The 19,528-nt window shown below is 43.4% G+C and overlaps 1 protein-coding gene across 3 annotated transcripts in view; it reads right to left on the bottom strand.

The window, feature by feature from the left end:
• The window catches only part of LOC126187475 (protein slit), a 793,364-nt gene that overhangs the window by 132,347 nt on the left and 641,489 nt on the right, over positions 1 to 19,528 (bottom strand). For all 3 annotated transcript variants that reach the window (XM_049928576.1, XM_049928578.1, XM_049928577.1), the window contains exon 5: positions 17,251 to 17,322. In XM_049928576.1, coding sequence (XP_049784533.1) covers positions 17,251 to 17,322 — 72 coding nt within the window. The remainder of the gene's footprint in view (positions 1 to 17,250; positions 17,323 to 19,528) is intronic.

Genomic DNA, 19,528 nt, shown 5'->3' with positions numbered 1-19,528 from the left:
AGAGCCATCACTACGGTTATACAGGTTGGCTCTGAGCGCTATGGGACTTAACATCTATGGTCATCAGTCCCCTAGAACTTAGAACTACTTAAATCTAACTAACCTAAGGACAGCACACAACACCCAGCCATCACGAGGCAGAGAAAATCCCTGAACCCGCCGGGAATCGAACCCGGGAACCCGGGCGTGAGATGTAGATGTAGATGTAGTTTTTCGCTGTTGTCTTCGGCCTTCAGTTGTATTGCAGAGTGGTACAACCCGTAGTTCGGACATGCCGGTAGGTTAATTACCGGTGCAACCACCAGAATGTTGACTGCAAACATGCAGAAGTGCGTGTTTTGTGTAGGTGCCGGATGTCAGTGTGTGGAATAGAGTTCTCTGGGTGTTGCACTTTGTCGGTCAACATATGGACGGTTAACGCCGTTTGTGGATTAAGTGGATTAACATCCAGCTTCTCGTAGCCGTATTACATGACTTCGTTCGAATTCAGTGAGATGTTCATAATGGTGTCTCTGCCGCCGTAAAGGCGTTGTTGACTAACATCAGCTCACCACGTCCAATCTCAACGTTAACTAAACCGTTGCAGCGTGTATTTAAAATGGTTCAAATGTCTCTGAGCACAATGGGACTTAACATCTGAGATCATCAGCCCCCTAGAACTTAGAACTACTTAAAGCTAACTAATCTAAGGACATCACACACAACCATGCCCGAGGCAGGATTCGAACCTGCGACCGTAACGCCTATAACCGCTCGGTCACACCGGCCGGCGTGTATTTAAAACAGACCTGATTTGCATCATCTTAGTGGTGCTACTAGCGCCACTCTTATGCGACAGGCGCGAAATTTGAAAAGATATGTCGCACAACTCGTTCTTGGTGTTGCTTTTCTTTCATCCGTGTAAACTCGTCTGGACACGGAAAATTAAGTTAACGACTCACCTTGAAGATAACCGTACGGTTAATAGCCGTAACATCAGAAGATGAACTATAGGAAGATGCTGCTCTAGATTCGCGCCCGAAAACCGACGGAATATTTTTGCTTGAAATTACTATAGCTGTGAGCTTCTGTGGGTCACGCTTTATTAAGGACCCCCCCATTTCACAGCGTCGTGTGGATAGGCGCGTCCTCGGTGTGTCTGCGGCAGAGAGCGAGCTACGGTATCGGCACCAATAACATCAGTCAGTGCCGGCCAATAAAACAGGGCGAGGACGTCAGAGTGCGGCGTGTGTGATTTAGTCGCGTCCCGCGCAGCCGCCATAGTTCACACGGACACTTTTTTCTTTTATTATTCGTGTCGCTGCGGTGCCGAAGGGGATGGGAGGAGGGGTGTGCCGTGCAACAGAAACGATACGTAAAAAAAAGGGGTGGGGAGGTGGAGGCGACAGAAATGTGAATACTGTTCCTATTCAATAGAAAGAATTGTTACTACAGGCCTTTCCCGTTTTTTTTTTTTTTTTTTTTTTTGCGCGACCGTGTTTTGTTTCGCAATGGAAAGGTTGCGTTATGTTCGGGAGTTACCGGCACTAAATCGCTTTCGGTGAATAAGCCGCGGTGAAAACACGGCCGCGCCCGCGTATCGGTACATTATCGGCGGAGGGAAAATTGCAGCCGTGTTTTCACACCCGCTTTTCCACACGCGGGCTTTGAAACTGTTAGCGTAGTTCTCTACTACGTTCGTGCGAGATACAGCGGGCGTGAATCGGTACTTAGGTTGCTAATGCGAGGCCTTGTTTCGGGAGTTGTCGTATGACCGATAATGCAATGGACGGGAAGATTTGTATTGTGGAAGGGGCGAACCGATCCAGTCAAGTTACTGGTTACGCTTTTGTACATAAGTCGGATACTGCAGAAAGGCAGATAGTCAGAAATTTATAAATTAACGTTTTTTTGAGAGTTATGGTTCTGAGTGGATCAATCCATTTTTTTTAACGCGAAAAGGAAACATTAACAGCGGTCTGGTAACGTCATCAGTTTTCCGTTTGCTGCAGACAGGAAACTAGTCCGGGACATGTTGTTGGAAGGTTGAAAGAAACTACACAGTAGACGAAGCTGTTGACATCATAAAACATTCCGCAAAAGCGATAACAGGTTTCCATTTGTTCAAATGAGGATGTATTCTTTTATCGACTACAGCCCCTGGTGGCCTACATTCTATAAAACAATCTGCCAGAACGACGATTCGAATGGTACAGCCGTTCCACGAAACGGAAAGGTTTATCAGGATTTCAAAATACCATGAGATGACTTTTTCAGCTGAAGATCCGCATAGCATCACGTAGACGGGAGCAGCTGGCAGAGGGTGGTTTACACTCTTTATTGTCCGCTGGATTGGAATCTTTCGCCGACCGAGACGTCATCGCCTACAAGACATGGCATTGTGGAATCGACCCGAAGACCCAAAGGAGACCTAGTTTTGTGTATATTAATATGTCTTTTACTCTGTATACCCGCTCCTGTAGGAAAGTTAGTAATGATCAGAAAATTCATGTATGGATGAAAGGACTTGGTGTACTTGCTGAGAATGTATCTGTAACTGGTGATATTACTTTGTATTATAATTATTAATAAAGCGTTATCCTTGACTCCTGTAACCGGTGGCGTCAGCCGAGAACCGCTAGATGTACATCTGGTAATCGGGGGCTCAAGGATTGCTGGCTTAACGATGCACACTTTTAATCTGCGAAAGGCTGTACGACCTTTAGAACTCCCTTCAAAATAAGCCTACATATCTGTACTGGCTATAAATGACAAAAAAAAGGATGACATCAAGAAATTTTTGGTGTATATCCCTCTAGATGTATATCCATCTAGAAATGATGCAGTTTTGGAATTCAGTCACATCATGGCCGACAACAACGGCATGTCGTGATGTAGATGAAGATAATTGAGTAATGCAACCATTCAAAACGCCAAATATTATTCAGAAATATGTAACAGACAGCTTTTATTACAATAAAAGACATTTATATGTACAATTCCATTTTAAAACAATTAAGTTAACCCTAAAAAATTTGAAAATCCAGTGTATTGTACAAAGGGAACAGGTTCAACACAAACAAAATCGTCCCCCTCTTTTCACCTTACGTCGTACTTGATTTTTACATGTGTAAATATACACGTACACGTATATCAAGAAACCAGAACTACATCACAGGAGATAAATGGAATTAATCCGGTTTTCTTCAGTTTTTTGTCTGTACTTTAAAGGTAGGAAATGTGAAGATGTTGCCTTTCTGCAGTAAGCGCTTCGCATGACGCTTCGATGACTATCGAGGCTATAAATAACAAGCTGCGATCTTTGTCTCCTCAGTGAACCAAGCACTTTTTTTTTTTTTTTTTTTTTTGCAAGATTGTGGATGAAAATACTCTTGGGCAGTTCATTCTGGATCATTCGTGTTATGTAACCAGGGAAAGAAATCCCCCGCATGCTATCGCTCACTTTCTCCACATGCAAGTACTGTTCGTTGTTTTGCCGTTTTCTGTATTCACACTTCTCTCTTATCCGGCCTAAGTGTACCGTCAAGATCACTCTTGCCTTGGTTTCACACTTTTCGTTCAGATAAGTCCTATACATCCTACATCTATCTATACATCCATACTCCGCAAGCCACCTTACGGTGTGTGGCAGAGGGTACTTACTTCTCGTGCCACTACCATCTGTTACTTCATTGTTCCATTCGCGAATGATGGATTGGGTGAACGATTATCGATAAATATCAGTATGAACTCTAATTTATTTCGTTTAGCCGTCGTAGTAAATTCGCAAGAGAGATTTTCCGACATGGAATATACTGCCTGAACCTTTTCCGAATGTACGCTCTCGGAATTTCGACAACAAACATCTCTGTCATACAAATCTCTCTTCTAGCGTCTGCTGCCGGAATCCAGTGACAAAACATGCCTTTCTTTGCTGCCTTCCGGGAAGCGTCCTAGGTTGACTAGAACTGCTCGAACGAGTGTTTTAAGCCTCTGACACAATAGAGTCTGGCCTTGGCTTTAATTGACATCGTTTGTTCTAAACCCCTCTAGCCACCTGGCACGATATTTCCAACTTCTTGATCCTAGAGTTGAAGGCTTCTTTCTCGGTCAGATTCGATTCTGCCCCCACCTTGGTTTTCTTTCATTACTTGTTCATAGAACAAATTAAATAATATCTGGGATAGGCTGTAACCCTACCTCATTCTCTCCCCAGTTACTGCGGCCTTTTACGAGGTGTGATTGGAAAATTTTAAGAATGGGCTTGTAATTGTACAATGGTGGTGATTACATACTTTTGTGATGCATCTCCTTCAAAATAGTCCCCTTCTGACTGAATACATTTCCACTTTCGGAAAAATTCCTGGAAATTTTTTTCCTGAAGTGTGTTAAGGACGCTCTCCGTATTTCCCTAGATGTCTTCAATCGAGTCAAATCGCTTCCCTTTCAGTGAAAATTTCAGTTTAGGAGGCAGGTAGAAGTCCGCAGGGGCCAAATCAGGGGAATAAGGTGGTTGTGGAAGCACGGGAATTTTGAATTTGGTCAAAAATTCAACGACGGAGAAGGCACGATGAGCCGGAGCATTGTCATGTTGCAGCACCCAACTCCTCTCTTTCCACAGTGCAGGCTTTTTCTTCCGCACCTTTTCGCGCAAACGCTCAAGGACACATTTGTAGTATTCCTGGTTAATTGTCTGTCCTCCAGGGGTAAATTCATGATGCACAATACCGGTAAAATCGAAAAAAATCACAAACGTTGTCTTCACCTTCTACCGACACTGCTGTGCTTTTTTCAGTCGTGGTGAACCTGGAGTCTTCCACTGCGAAGACTGCACTTTGGTTTCAGGATATATCCATATACCCACGATTCGTCACCTGTAATTATCCTATGTAACAAATCTGGGTCATTTTTAGTCCGATTGATTAGTTCTTGGTACACTTCAAGTTGGTATTGTCTCTGGCAACACTTTTGGAATGAATTTTGCGGACACTCGACGCATGTTCAGTTAAAATTGACTGAACTGTATTAAAATCTAATTAAGTTCATCAGCCATCGTAAGTCTATGATCAGAGCGCACTAAGTCGCTAGCTTTCTTAACATTTTCATTCGTTTTTGAAGTGCAAGGACGACCGGGCCGTGGTTCATCTTTAAATGATTCGCAGCCATTTTTAAATCTGTTGAACAGACAAAAATATATGACTGGCTCATGCAATTATCTGCAAAAGCTGTTTTTAATAGTTCATATGTCTCAGAAGCTGATTTCCCGGTTAAAACAAAATTTTCACACAAACTCGTGGCTCCGTTTTTACGTCCATTTTCACGCAGACAGAATCCGGCAACAAGCCCTAACAGACCCGCACTAAACGTGCTGTCACAACGAACTGAATAAAGGAAACGCAGTTTCCTGTCAGAGGGCGTTCAAGGACAAGGCATTGACTCATTCCCCACCCTCCGAGTACCTGCCCGCCAAACCAGTAAGCAGAAACGGATCCATTCTTAAAACTTTCGAATCACTCCTCGTGTATCCTCGACCCTGATTCCCGTACGAGAAGTAGATAGCCCTTCGCTGCCTATATTTTATGCCTGATAACTACGGAATTTAGTCCAATCAGTATTTTCTAAAGCTTATTCCAAAACCATAAATGCTATAAATATGAGTATTCCTTTCTTCAACGTATCTGTCTGTAATATTGGTGACATACTAGGTTGACCGAAAATGTAGATAGTCCTAAGTTTTCTCGCAGTGAGAGGACACTGTGATTGGCTGCGGATAATTTACAAGCGCTGTGCGGCGTGGCGTGGGTAAGTCCATGAACACGATGCTACCGCAAATGCTAAGTCGTCGTCGAAACGAATTGAATTGTCGTGCTGACTTTACGAGACTCTCGCGGTGAATACTCTTAACGCTGCTGCTGCAGGCAGAACGAATTTCTTCTTCGCAGAAGTTCTTGGCCGCGGTCCAGTGCGATTCTGGGAAGACGGCGCCAGTGAGGACGTAGCCACGACGAGAGATTTTGGCCGGCGAGAAAACAAACGAAGTCCCTGTGACGGCTTCTCACTGTGCACACAGTAAAATCCTGATCTACTGCGCTGCAGCGAAAATTTCACTGCATTTACACAATGCTCCGAAGGGAAGAGAGGCGAAGACAGCGATTTTTAGAACCTAAAATGTAAGCAAATTCAGCAAGTCATGTTCGCGACAACTGTTAAAATGAGTATTGTACGCAAAGCAACACATAGTGGTTGATTATAACTGTTCTTGTTTTTACTGATCATTCAAATAATTAGAGTTTCGTGTCAGTCATTGAAGTAGTCATTTCAGCTAACCAAATGTCAACAAATGCGCTTTTTAAAATTAATTTCACCCGCCCATTTAACGGAGTCTGCTCTGATCAAAACAATTAGAGAGGTCCTACAATAAAACAATTTGCACAGCAGCTTCATGCGTTACAAATGTCATTTATACGAAGGCCGAAGACAACAGCGAGAAACTACCGTATAGACCAGATGGGAGCAACTCTCGCGCACTGCACGTACACACCTACTTCTACTAAGTTCCCACAGCGCGATGAACTTTATGATACCGTTATGGTGTCGGAATGAGTAACACATTGGGATCTGCGATCGATAAGTATTACGTGGAAAAATTCGAATAATCAGCTCTAGAGAAAGGAAATAAGACACCACCTCAGTAGTATCGGTAAGTGGATGATACATTTGTAATGCGGTCGCATTGTAGAAAAGCTTTAAAAATGATTCAAATGGCTCTGAGCACTATGGGACTTAACATCCGAGGTCATCAGTCCCCTCGAACTTAGAACTACTTAAACCTAACTAACCTAAGGACATCACACACATCCATGCCCGAGGCAGGATTCGAACCTGCGACCGTAGCGGTCGCGCGGTTCCCGACTGAAGCGCGTAGAAGCGCTCCGCCACAATGGCCGGCTCCCGCCTAACAGATTGCAACTCTGCCAATGGCTTCTCCAAACGTGTGCTCGTCCTCTGCACATCTCGGCGAAGGTGTTGTTTACTGATGAGGTGGGCTTAACGAGAGACGGTACCGTGACTTACCATAGTACGCACGTGTGGGGGAGTGCCAACTCACATGCACTTGAAGAGAGACGACACCAAATTTAATATCAACATTTGGACAGGCGTCCACGTGGACGTCCCCTACAACAGCGTTCCAGTCCCCCATGAATACTAGATTTTCATCTCCATTTACGTAGTGTATTAGCCGTGCAATATCCTCGTATACCTTCTCCGCTTCTTCATCTTCAGCTTGCAACGTCGGCATGTATAACTGAACTCTCATTGTCGGTGCTAGTTTTGTTGTCGATTCTGATGAGAACCACCCTATCAATGAACTGTTCACTGTAACCTTGCATTTTCATTTTCAGATTTCCTTGCTTCCCTACCACATTCAAACTTCTGACATTCCATGAACCTACTTGTGGAACGTTATCCTTTCGTTGGTTATTTAACCTTTTTCTCATGCTCTCCTCCACCACTGGAATTCCCCTCCCGGAGATACGAATGGGGGACTATTCGGGTGCTTTTGCTAGTGGAGAATTACAGGCCACATGGGCTGTGGATCCAATTTGAGTGTCTTTAATGCAGTCGTTTCCATTGCCTTCAGCATCTTCAAATCATTAATTATTAACTTTTCATAACTGGGATTCACTGTCATGTGAAATTTCTTGAAATACATCGGGTTTACGCCAGTGACTGTTAAACTTTTTATTTCCACTACTGCAATTTCAGCCTTAGGCCATTATCAAGTGCAGATGTTTTGGCTTCAAGCCATGTCTACTTTATACAAGCTGACACATTTACATGTCGTTGTCACTTGCTGTTATATACATTCGTAACGCTGCTAAGTATTGCGAGCACACACGTCCATATATCGAGCACACATGCCCATATATCGTAAAACAGCGCAGTCTGTACATACGTATGTTCGTTCCACTATCACTAGTAACATTTGCACTAAACCACAGCAGCGAACTACTGTTGCTGATTCTTTCTCCCCTAGGGGCAGTTTCGCAACCCCAAGGGTAAGAGAGTGCTCTGAACCTCTGTCCGCTCCTCCGCTCCCTTTGACAAGGCAGTTGGTAGAATGGGGATGATTTCTTATGCGGAAGTTTTCAGCCGCCAAAGCTGATTATTATTCAAAATTTAAGCGGTGGTGGGAATCGAACCCAGGACTGAAGAATTATTTGGTACTAATAAAAAGCGCTGCATCTAGACCACGGGTGTACGTCAACTTGCACATCCACACAACGCACTGACTGCCGCTAGGTATCGTCACTTCCTTCGGAGCCAATTATCTGTGCTGATGGAGAATGTGCTACTGCATGCGTGAGTAACTGCAAATGTGGTACAAGCATGATGTGGCACCGGTCCATTTACAACTTCAGGCTAGACGACACCTTAGGTTCAGGAGCGATGGATTGGTCGGGGAGGGTCAATACCTTGGCCTGCACGTTCTCCTGACCTTAACCCTGTGGATTTTTTTATTGCTCGTAAGGACCTCGGTATCTGCGGTCCCCGTAAACGATGTGAATAAGCTATGAGAACGTGTGTCTAGTACCTGCGTCACAGTGCGGCAACAACCAGGGGTGTTCCAACGAATGCGTGATTCCTCGAGACGTAGGGTTGGAGTCTGCATTGCAACGGATAGCTATCACGTCCTGCCCATGTTATCAAGAGTAGCGCAGAGAGACTGTGATCATTGATGGAAGTGGTAGAGACCATCACTCCGAAGATGTGAGTTTTACGACCAACGTTTCTAGGAACTTTTTTTTTCTTCTCTGTAAATATGGGAACCTGTTTTCCGAACATCCTGCATATTCATTTCCGTAACTGCAGTTCTTTTTGTGCGGACGCTAATGATGGCGTGGGTCCTACACTAACCAGCAGCAGCGGGTGTTACGTGTTCTCTTACGTTGCTAGACTGGTCCCACCCAGGTGAAACACACAAGTTTCGTACGGGCGCTACTTCCGAAGACGCGCGCATAAGCAAGCTGTCGGAAAAGCGGGCAAGAGCTGTCAGTTTGGAGGCGCGGATGAATACTGTATAGCGTCTGGCAGGACGCCTCCCGGCGCCGCGTATGCTCATGAATTTTAAACGGGAGGCGCAGCGGCGGCGGCGGCGGCGTGGCGCGTAGGAATGTTTTCGCCTGGCAATAAAACGCGCAGCTGTCAGGAGCGCCGGGCTGCGCACGAGTCCACGAGGGGGGGGGGGGGGGGGCAACGGCTGCACTTCTCACACCCACGCCTCTGCCGGACACCCAGTAACGGGTCGTCCTGATACCGGAGCGGGGAATACGCTAAGCGCTGCTACTAATTTAAATACAGAAGAGAGGTGACGAATTACGAGGGCAGTTCAATAAGTATTGCAACACATTTTTTTTCTCGGCCAATTTTGGTTGAAAAAACCGGAAATTTCTTGTGGAATATTTTCAAACATTCCCGCTTCGTCTCGTATAGTTTCATTGACTTCTGACAGGTGGCAGCGCTGTACGGAGCTGTTAAAATGGCTTCTGTAACGGATGTGCGTTGCAAACAACGGGCAGTGATCGAGTTTCTTTTGGCGGAAAACCAGGGCATCTCAGATATTCATAGGCGCTTGCAGAATGTCTACGGTGATCTGGCAGTGGACACAAGCACGGTGAGTCGTTGGGCAAAGCGTGTGTCATCATCGCCGCAAGGTCAAGCAAGACTGTCTGATCTCCCGCGTGCGGGCCGGCCGTGCACAGCTGTGACTCCTGCAATGGCGGAGCGTGCGAACACACTCGTTCGAGATGATCGACGGATCACCATCAAACAACTCAGTGCTCAACTTGACATCTCTGTTGGTAGCGCTGTCACAATTGTTCACCAGTTGGGATATTCAAAGGTTTGTTCCCGCTGGGTCCCTCGTTGTCTAACCGAACACCATAAAGTGCAAAGGAGAACCATCTGTGCGGAATTGCTTGCTCGTCATGTGGCTGAGGGTGACAATTTCTTGTCAAAGATTGTTACAGGCGATGAAACATGGGTTCATCACTTCGAACCTGAAACAAAACGGCAATCAATGGAGTGGCGCCACACCCACTCCCCTACCAAGAAAAAGTTTAAAGCCATACCCTCAGCCGGTAAAGTCATGGTTACAGTCTTCTGGGACGCTGAAAGGGTTATTCTGTTCGATGTCCTTCCCCATGGTCAAACGATCAACTCTGAAGTGTATTGTGCTACTCTTCAGAAATTGAAGAAACGACTTCAGTGTGTTCGTAGGCACAAAAATCTGAACGAACTTCTCCTTCTTCATGACAACGCAAGACCTCACACAAGTCTTCGCACCCGAGAGGAGCTCACAAAACTTCAGTGGACTGTTCTTCCTCATGCACCCTACAGCCCCGATCTCGCACCGTCGGATTTCCATATGTTTGGCCCAATGAAGGACGCAATCCGTGGGAGGCACTACGCGGATGATGAAGAAGTTATTGATGCAGTACGACGTTGGCTCCGACATCGACCAGTGGAATGGTACCGTGCAGGCGTACAGGCCCTCATTTCAAGGTGGCGTAAGGCCGTAGCATTGAATGGAGATTACGTTGAAAAATAGTGTTGTGTAGCTAAAAGATTGGGGAATAACCTGGTGTATTTCAATGCTGAATAAAACAACCCCTGTTTCAGAAAAAAAAATGTGTTGCATTACTTATTGAACTGCCCTCGTATTATGTCGGCCAGTGAATCCGTATGGGTTCTAGTCGTCTTCTTACGTGCCAGCAGCTACCACTGTGCTTTGCAAATCATCGTGAAGCGATTGGCGAAGATACCCATCTTTTAAATAATTTAAAGGATGAAGGCTACTTACGTTTCAGTCATTCTTTCCAAACAAACAATAAATAATCGAAATGTCCCTCTCGTCCGTGCCTTGGAGCTCCCGTGGCTTTGTGCAAAGCCACACTCATAGCCACGGCGCCCTCTTGGCGACGTGTAGCGTGCGATACAAACTGTGTGACTTACTGCTGAATGGATTTAATCGTAAACAGAAAACCTCCTAACAGGGCACCCACAGGCGTAACTAACCCGCTTCAACTCTATTTAATCTTTTTAATTACCGGGCCCTAACAAGTTCCGTGGTCCTGGAAATCTCATCCTCAGGTGACATCTCCACAACAATGAACCTTGAAATAATAACAGAATATTTTCAACATTTCGAGGCTCTGTCAGCAATTGTATAAATACTAATTTTAATTTTTCCAACAGCCTCAGTTGCAAGGATTACCTAGATTTGCCTAGGTTTCAGTCGGGATAACCCAGCCTTCTTCAGAATAAAAGCAACTACCGTTTGTCCATAGTGGACTTCGCCAAGCTAAAACTACAAACCCATAAATTATCGTCAGATTGTAAAAACTTATTTGAAACTGACTCGGCCCAATTTCGCGAACGCGATGCGGCAACCACGAGTGCTGTACTGGAACTGCAGCCCTGGCTGTCAGTGAACTCCTGACGACGATGGCGGAGATGGTCATCGAAAGCTCGAGGATTTTATTCGAATTGACGCGGCTTGAAAACGGAGAAGGGTTTTTTCATGTATGCCGTCGCGAAAGACTCCCTAGGAAACAAATGTAATTTATTGATATCAATTAACCCTCGCCAAGTCGCTCACTTTTGTGCACCATCGCCTCCAGTTCGCTAACAGCTCCACGCTCTGTTACCTCTTTCTACGGAGCCGGTCCACGCTGTTTGATTCGCAACACTCGCCGAGGAAAACAGGAGTTCCCAAACAGCCAGTCCCAATCAGGATCAGAAACGTAGTCACTCTCATTTGCCACTTCCTGCTGCTGCTTATAGCGCTTGTGTAAGGTGCTGCTTTCTGACTTAATTTTAAGAACACATTCTGCAAAGGACGGGCACCCGCCGGCATGGTGAAATTACTCTCCCTGTAAGCCCGCCATGTCAGATCCGGCCACCACCCACTAGGACGACTAGAGAAAGACCAGCCCTACCAGCTCCAGGCTGAAGAAAAACCCTGACGCAGGCGACCACAATAGTGAACATTCCTAGCACACACGGGGGGCTACGAAATGATATAATGAACAAGTAAACCGCCACAGGCCGCGTTATTTTTGTAGATGATGGCGCCGGGCGGTGCTTTAAACCTCTAAAGCGTTGCCAACAGGGCAATGAATATCGAGGACGCTCGCGTCTCATGGGAGAACGTAGTCACATAAATCAAGTGATACGCGACCTGTTTGTATGTATATCACATATAACGGCAGCTAAGCCCCCGCACAACATGTCTGCGTTTGCTAAAACAAAATAAAAAAAACCGTCACGCCACTAATTCAAATCAAAATACCTGTAAACCCTGCCTTCACTCAAAATTTATTTCATTTTTTGTTATACAAAACCTAATTTCGTTCATGAGTGACGTTGTCAGCAAAATGTTTCCAATTATGAGTACTCTGAGGGACTTTCTTAATTCAGGATTGCAAAGTGCTGATGAAAATAATATACAGAACGTATTCTTGACATTTTCCCGATGTAATAAATATGCCATGTCCTTTGTGGTTGCAGTTGGGTGGCGTCGGTATATTGCCACGGTATTCAGGAACACTCATTCTGAGAGATGCACTGCTACGATCATAAAAGGTCGATGTTGTCTTCAGTCCGAAGATCTCTTCAAGGAGTTAGGTGTTTTAACTGCACAGCAACAATATATATATATTCGCTAATGAAATTTGTCATAAATGAAACTAGACTCCGCCTGAACACGCCTCGCAAGGTACAACGGTACCGACCGACCGCCGTGTCATCTTCAGCCGATAGGCGTCACTGGAATCGAATAAGGAGAGGCTTGTGGGCGTAAACCGTTCTCCTGGCCGCTGTCAGTTTTCGTTTCCGTAGCCACTGCTTCTCAGTCAAATAGCTCCTCAATTGGCCTCACTAGGGCTGAGTGAACATCACTTGCCAACAGCGCTTGGCGGGCTCGAATGGTCATCCATCGACGTGTTAGCCAACCCCGACAGCGCTGAACTCCTGTGATCTGACGGAAACCTGTGTCAGCACTGCGACAAGGCAAATAGTCCATTATAAATATATGTGGTGTCTGTTCATTCCGACATGTCCGAAATAACAGACGCCGTTTTGATCCTGCAGCCACTATGAATGAAGACACAAAGGAATTAAACACGTTGGCTACCATTGGGCATTGGTTTATATCAATGAGGGTAGCTGACAATTTGTACCGGACTGGGATTCGAACCCGGGTCCCCTGCTTACTAGTCTCATGCGCTCACCACTACGCCGTGCAGAAACAGTGGTCACCATAGCCGCACGACCTATCCTAGCACTTCTCCTGTCAGGCCGAAATTCTCAACTTACGACACGCGCCTGCTCTTATTACACAACATATAAAATTAAGGCGGTGAAGGCCATTGATCCCATCAGCGCAGATTCAAACCAAGTTCTAACTTTCACGGGAAGTGGGGAGACGCCGCGAGTAATGAGGCTAATGAACAGGGTCAATAATCTGTTGTATGTTGTTGTTGTGGTCTTCAGTCCCGAGACTGGTTTGATGCAGCTCTCCATGCTACTCTATCCTGTGCAAGCTTCTTCATCCGCCAGTACCTACTGCAACCTACATCCTTCTGAATCTGCTTAGTGAATTCATCTCTTGGTCTCCCTCTACGATTTTTACCCTCCACGCTGCCCTCCAATACTAAACTGGTGATCCTTCGATGCCTCAGAACATGTCCTGGCAACCGATCCCTTCTTCTGGTCACGTTGTGCCACAAACTTCTCTTCTCCCCAATCCTATTCAATACTTCCTCATTAGTTATGTGATCTACCCATCTAATCTTCAGCAATCTTCTGTAGCACCACATTTCGAAAGCTTCTATTTTCTTCTTGTCCAAACTATTTACCGTCCATGTTTCACTTCCATACGTGGCTACACTCCATACAAATACTTTCAGAAATGACTTCCTGACACTTAAATCTATACTCGATGTTAACAAATTTCTCTTCTTCAGAAACGCTTTCCTTGCCATTTCCAGTCTACATTTTATATCCTCTCTACTTCGACCATCATCAGTTATTTTGCTCCCCAAATAGCAAACCTCCTTTACTACTTTAAGTGTCTCATTTCCTAATCTAATACCCTCAACATCACCCGACTTATTTCGACTACATTCCATTATCCTCGTTTTGCTTTTGTTGATGTTCATCTTATATCCTCCCTTCAAGACATCATCCATTCCGTTCAAGTGCTCTTCCAACTCCTTTGCTGTCTCTGACAGAATTACAATGTCATCGGCGAACCTGTTGTATAAGTTGAGAAATTGGAAATTGGGTCTGAGGATAGGGAGGGGGGAGTCGTGCCAGGGTAGTCTAGATGGTTGTGTGTCCCTGTGTCCAGGTGGCATAGTGATCAGCGCATCTGCCTAGTACGCAGGGGACCCGGGTTCGAATACTGGTCCAGTACAAATTTTCAACTTGTCCCATTGATATAAATCGATGTCCACTGGTAGCTATTGTCTTTAATTCCTTTGTCTCTTAATCCATCATAATTTGAGCAGAAGATTGGTGTTCACACCCTCAGGGAAAAAAATTACCTCTGCTGCTTCGCTCATGCAGACTGTATGGCCTGCAGAGATATTTTTGTTTTATAGAATTTTTATGTTGTTCACAAATTTCAACACTTTCCAAGCTTAATGTCATATAAGCGTGGTCTTTTCCGAATGTAGTTCTGACCAAAAAGCGATTCTGGTAGCTGGAGTCCAAGGTTTCTGTTAATCACGCCTTTTGCGTAGAGATATTTCCTTAGCACCTTTCATCCCCTAACAAATATTTCATTATATGTAACCGGAAACTGAAATGCCAAGTTTCATAAATTAGCTTTAAAATTTAATTAAAAAATTTCATTCCTTGTTTCACCCTCATAGGGGTTGAATTTCCAGAAATAAGTATTCTTTTATTTCTAACTGAGAAGCCTAATTTAAATTTTCTTAGATTTAGCTTTAAAATGCTTTCATAATAAAATATTTTCATAAAAAAATCTCGTCTCCAATTTCACTCCGTTAGGAGTTCAAGTTCTAAAAACAGTGAAACACTTATTTTCCTTGGGCAATGGTATGGTGAATCAGTCTGACCCTGTTTCAGCAACTCAGTGATTGGATTTCCAAAACTAGTAAAGCACGTATTTTTTCATCTCTAACTGAGAAGCCAAACAGCAATTTTCAAAGATTTAGCTTTAAAAATGCTTTCGCAGTGAAATATTTTCATTAAGCGTTTCGTCCATATTTCACCCCATTACTGGTTGAACTTCAAAAAACAGCGACATGCATATGCTTTATTTCTAACTCAGAATCCAAATACAAATTTTCATAGATTTAGCTTCAAGCATGCTTGCACACTGAAATATTGCTTGCACACTGAAATATTTCCATAAGAGCTTTCATCTCCCGTTTCACCCCCACATGGGTTGAATTTTCGAAAACAGTGAAACACGTTTTTCTTATTTGTAACTGAGACGCCACATTTAAATTTTCATAGATTTAGCTTTAGAAGTGCTTTCATAATAAAATATTTTCTTAAAAAACCTTATCTCCTGGTTTATCCCCTTAGCCGCTCAGTGTCCAAAAACACAGAATCACGCATTTTTTTATTTGTAACTGAGCAAGACAAATACCAGTGTTCATAGGTGAAGCTTTAAAAATACTATAGTAATTCTTTAATAATGATACATTTTTTAAAAAAGCTTTCACCCACTTTTTCACCCCATAGGGTTAAATTTCCAAAATCACTGAAACACGTCCAAAATTCCGTTAATAGCGATGTTTTTCAGAAAAACACTTGATTCCCTGTTTCCCCCAATAGGGATGGAATTTCGAAAAATCCCTTCTTAAACGACGCCTGCAGTATAAGATCCTCACTTCCCGTAATTTCAAATTTCTATCCTTAGCGGTTCAACTTGGCCGATAATGATTCAGTCAGTCAGTCAGTCAGGACATTGCATTTATACAGGGTGACAATTGAACTACACGAAACAGAATCATTACTTTTGAACGGTGTGCGTTAAGACGTTCAAACTGCACGATTGGCGGCGGGGCATGATAAGAATTAGTATACGAATGCGCACGCGCCTTTTTGCTGTCAGTCATTTCACTTAGATGGGTTCGTCAATAAGCAAAGTTGACGCATTTGGGGGACTGAGTATCCGTATTTCGCGATCGAGATGTGTCTTCACACTCGACGGGTGACTGTGTGGTTTGTAATGTCCAGTCACGGAATAAACGGTGCGATTATTGATGGCACAGTGATTATGAACGATACATGAAGGCTTTGGAAGAGGATTTCATCTCCATTATCGAAAGTGACCCTGATTTCGACAGTGGTTCATGCAAGACGGTGGAGAATGTTTGATGTCCTGGAGAAGCGCTGTGGGGACCGCATTCTGGCTCTGGGGTACCCAGAGGCCACTGGCAAGGGTCTCGATTGGCGGCCATATTCTCCGGATATGAAAACATGCATCTTCTTTCTGTGTGGCTGTACTAAAGGTGTACAGCAATAACCACAAAACCATTGCTGAACTGAAAACAGCCATTCAGGAGATCGTATACAGCATCGATGTTCCGACACTTCAGCAGGTTATGCAGCATTTCGCTATTCATCTGCGCTACATCATAGCCAATGATGGCATGTCATAACCTGAATCCGAATATCTGTAGTGACGTTTACATGTTGAATAAAGTGTGCGCATGCCGTAGTTTGTTACTAATTTACGTTTTTTTCATATAGTTCAATAATTGTCATATACAGATTATTAAAACTGTCAGTGGCTCAAGAAAGGAGTTCAATGTGCAGGAACAAAATTTTTGATAATTTTCCCAACGTAAAATGTCTGACAGGTAGCACAGATAGTTTTACATATAACGTAAAATCTTTTCTCCAGGACAACTCCTCCTATTTCACTTACGAATTTTTATTTAAAAATTCGATGTTTGTAAAAAAAAAAAAGCCCTTGCTTTTATTTGCAGTTGGATGACTAGGACGAAACACAATGTTTTATAACTTATAGTGTGAAGCAATCAGTCGTCCTTTTTTAGATATCAGATGATATAGGTGTAACGAACTTACATGAAACAGTTATTTTCTCGCTCCAACCACTCACAAAATCGGAATTACAGTTCTGGTTTCGTACATTTTGTTGGAGACACTGGCTTCTTAGGAGTGAAACACGAACAGTTTTAACTATTTTGAGAGTGTACTCACAGCATCTCGAGCTCGCTGAAACCACGGATAGCCGTCTCGTCCAAGCAAGTCAGCCTGTTGTTGTCCAGGTGCCTGCAAAACGAGAATGGAGCATTCATTACTTTTCTACTCATTTAACATCAGATTAGGGATTTTTATATCGGGCAAGATTTTCTCGCATAGAATGAATTTTTCATCACAGTTACTTAATCAATGATGATTATAATATGGTAAACAGTAACACAGTGGTAGTAATAGAAGTAAAAAGACGACTTTAAACAAGATTTCAATACATCTAATGCCATTTATAACAACGTAATTGATTTATAACTAATAGAAATAATACTAGCTGCTAATAATAATAATAAATGTTTTTATGGTTGTACAAAAGTGAGGTTTTATAAAATGGCGAGTTATAAATATAAGAAATGCAGATAAAACGCACCAGTTAAAGACTTTGAGAAATGCAGAATGTCTGGTGGGATAAAGGCTGTGTTCCGAGCGAAGGCATATATTGCTATTGTTTTAGTAGATAAGTCATTAACTGTCTATTAAAGCTGACAGGTATAGTTGTTTGATGTAGTGATGAAGATGATTCACAAGTCGTGCGTGAAGCACACATAATCTAAGGCAGGTGGTCAAGTGATGAACTTGTATGTAAGGGATTTTACTTTGTTGAGAACGAGTAGATATGAGTGTACACGTTGATAAGACGAGACAGAGTGTATGGAAGCCTCTGTGTTTGTCTGTACTTAGGCAGTATGTCTGTGCATAAGGTTGTGAAACAGAATCACAATGATAGACGTCAGAGGTACGAGTATATCGTATCCAGTCGTTCGTCACTAGCAGCAAACACCGAGAGCCTTGCTGAGAAAGACCTTGCAGAATAACATCGCAGTAGTAAAAAATCTGAAGTACAGGCGTTTGTACAAGTTTCCTTTTCGGATTCCACGGGAAGAACTTTCTCCATTTTTGTAGGGTACGAAGAGATACAAATACCTTCCTGCCCCATACAGGTTTTCTTCAACTAATTCTCGTAGATTCGTGACTTGTGGAGGGAAATTCCTAGTTATCTCATTTGTGATTAAGGGTGTATGTATTTCTTACAAATGTGTCGTAAGCATGTGGTGTAACGATCGACACAGCTGGCGCTCTCCACGGTTCTCACTAGAATTTCTCTGCAATGATTCAAACCATATCTATCTAACAGGAAACAAAGGATGTCAACAGGAAAGAGTCCAAAACTGAGGTGACAGACGTCATTCAGCCGGGAAATAAGGTTCCATCTTAAGGGTCTTACTTTTTCTTACAAGCATCAACTAAGTTACATTACCTGAAATTAAGTTTGTTTTGTTCGTAGATGATCCCAGATTTGCGATAAACAGTTAATCAAGCACAGCTTTAGAAAAAGTTGTTAGTTATATTTTCAGGGATATTAATAAAGTGTGTCAGACTTCGAAAAGACACGCAACATGCTCGTGATAGCTTGGAAGAGGTTTCTATCCAGCACGTTGCAAAAGATGAAGAGAAGCAGACAGATGAGGTTGACAGTGCCAGATTCTTGGGCTTACAACTTGATATCGTTTTCCACTGTGACAAGCACACAACAGAAATTTTGATATGACTGAAAAAATGAGGTCCGTTTCACTTACGACCTGTCGAAGGAACATTAACTCTTCTTTAGTGAATATGTACAATTATTTTTGATTTTATGGGAAGTTATACATCCTTGGGATATTCCACACTGTGGAATGAAAAGTATATTTACACGATTAGAATATGCAAACTAAAACAGTATATGGGTTTTGTTACTTCGGCAGCAAAATAAGTGACGATTGGCAGAGGGGAGACGATAGAAAACGCAGAGTGGGAACAGCAAGAAAATATTTTCAGAAAATGAGGAATTTTTTAACATATACTGACGTAAAAAATACGTAGTAACACCAAGAAAGAGCTGAGACATAAACGAAAGTCAGTAGGCGTGTTTCTACATCTGACAGATGATGGCTGTTCAAATTTCGTGCCATTAGCATACGAGAGGCGCTAGTAGCCCACTAAGATGAAGAAAATTAGGTTTGCTTCGTATGTACTCTGTAACGGTCGTGAGCGTTAGTTACATTTGAGCTGTAACTAAGACGACAAAGACATTATTTTCAACACCTCACTGAGTTTAAACGAGGCATGTAATAGGGCTACGGGAAGTTTGATGTTCCTTCTGGGATAGTGCACAAAGGCTTGGCAGGAATGTAGGCACTGTACGTGGTTGCTGTCGGCGTTGGTCACGAAAATGTACGGTCGC

The sequence above is a fragment of the Schistocerca cancellata genome, chromosome 5 (genome assembly GCF_023864275.1).
Source record: "Schistocerca cancellata isolate TAMUIC-IGC-003103 chromosome 5, iqSchCanc2.1, whole genome shotgun sequence".
Classification (NCBI taxonomy): Eukaryota; Metazoa; Arthropoda; class Insecta; order Orthoptera; family Acrididae; genus Schistocerca; species Schistocerca cancellata.
This window is presented reverse-complemented; position numbering and strand designations above follow the sequence as displayed.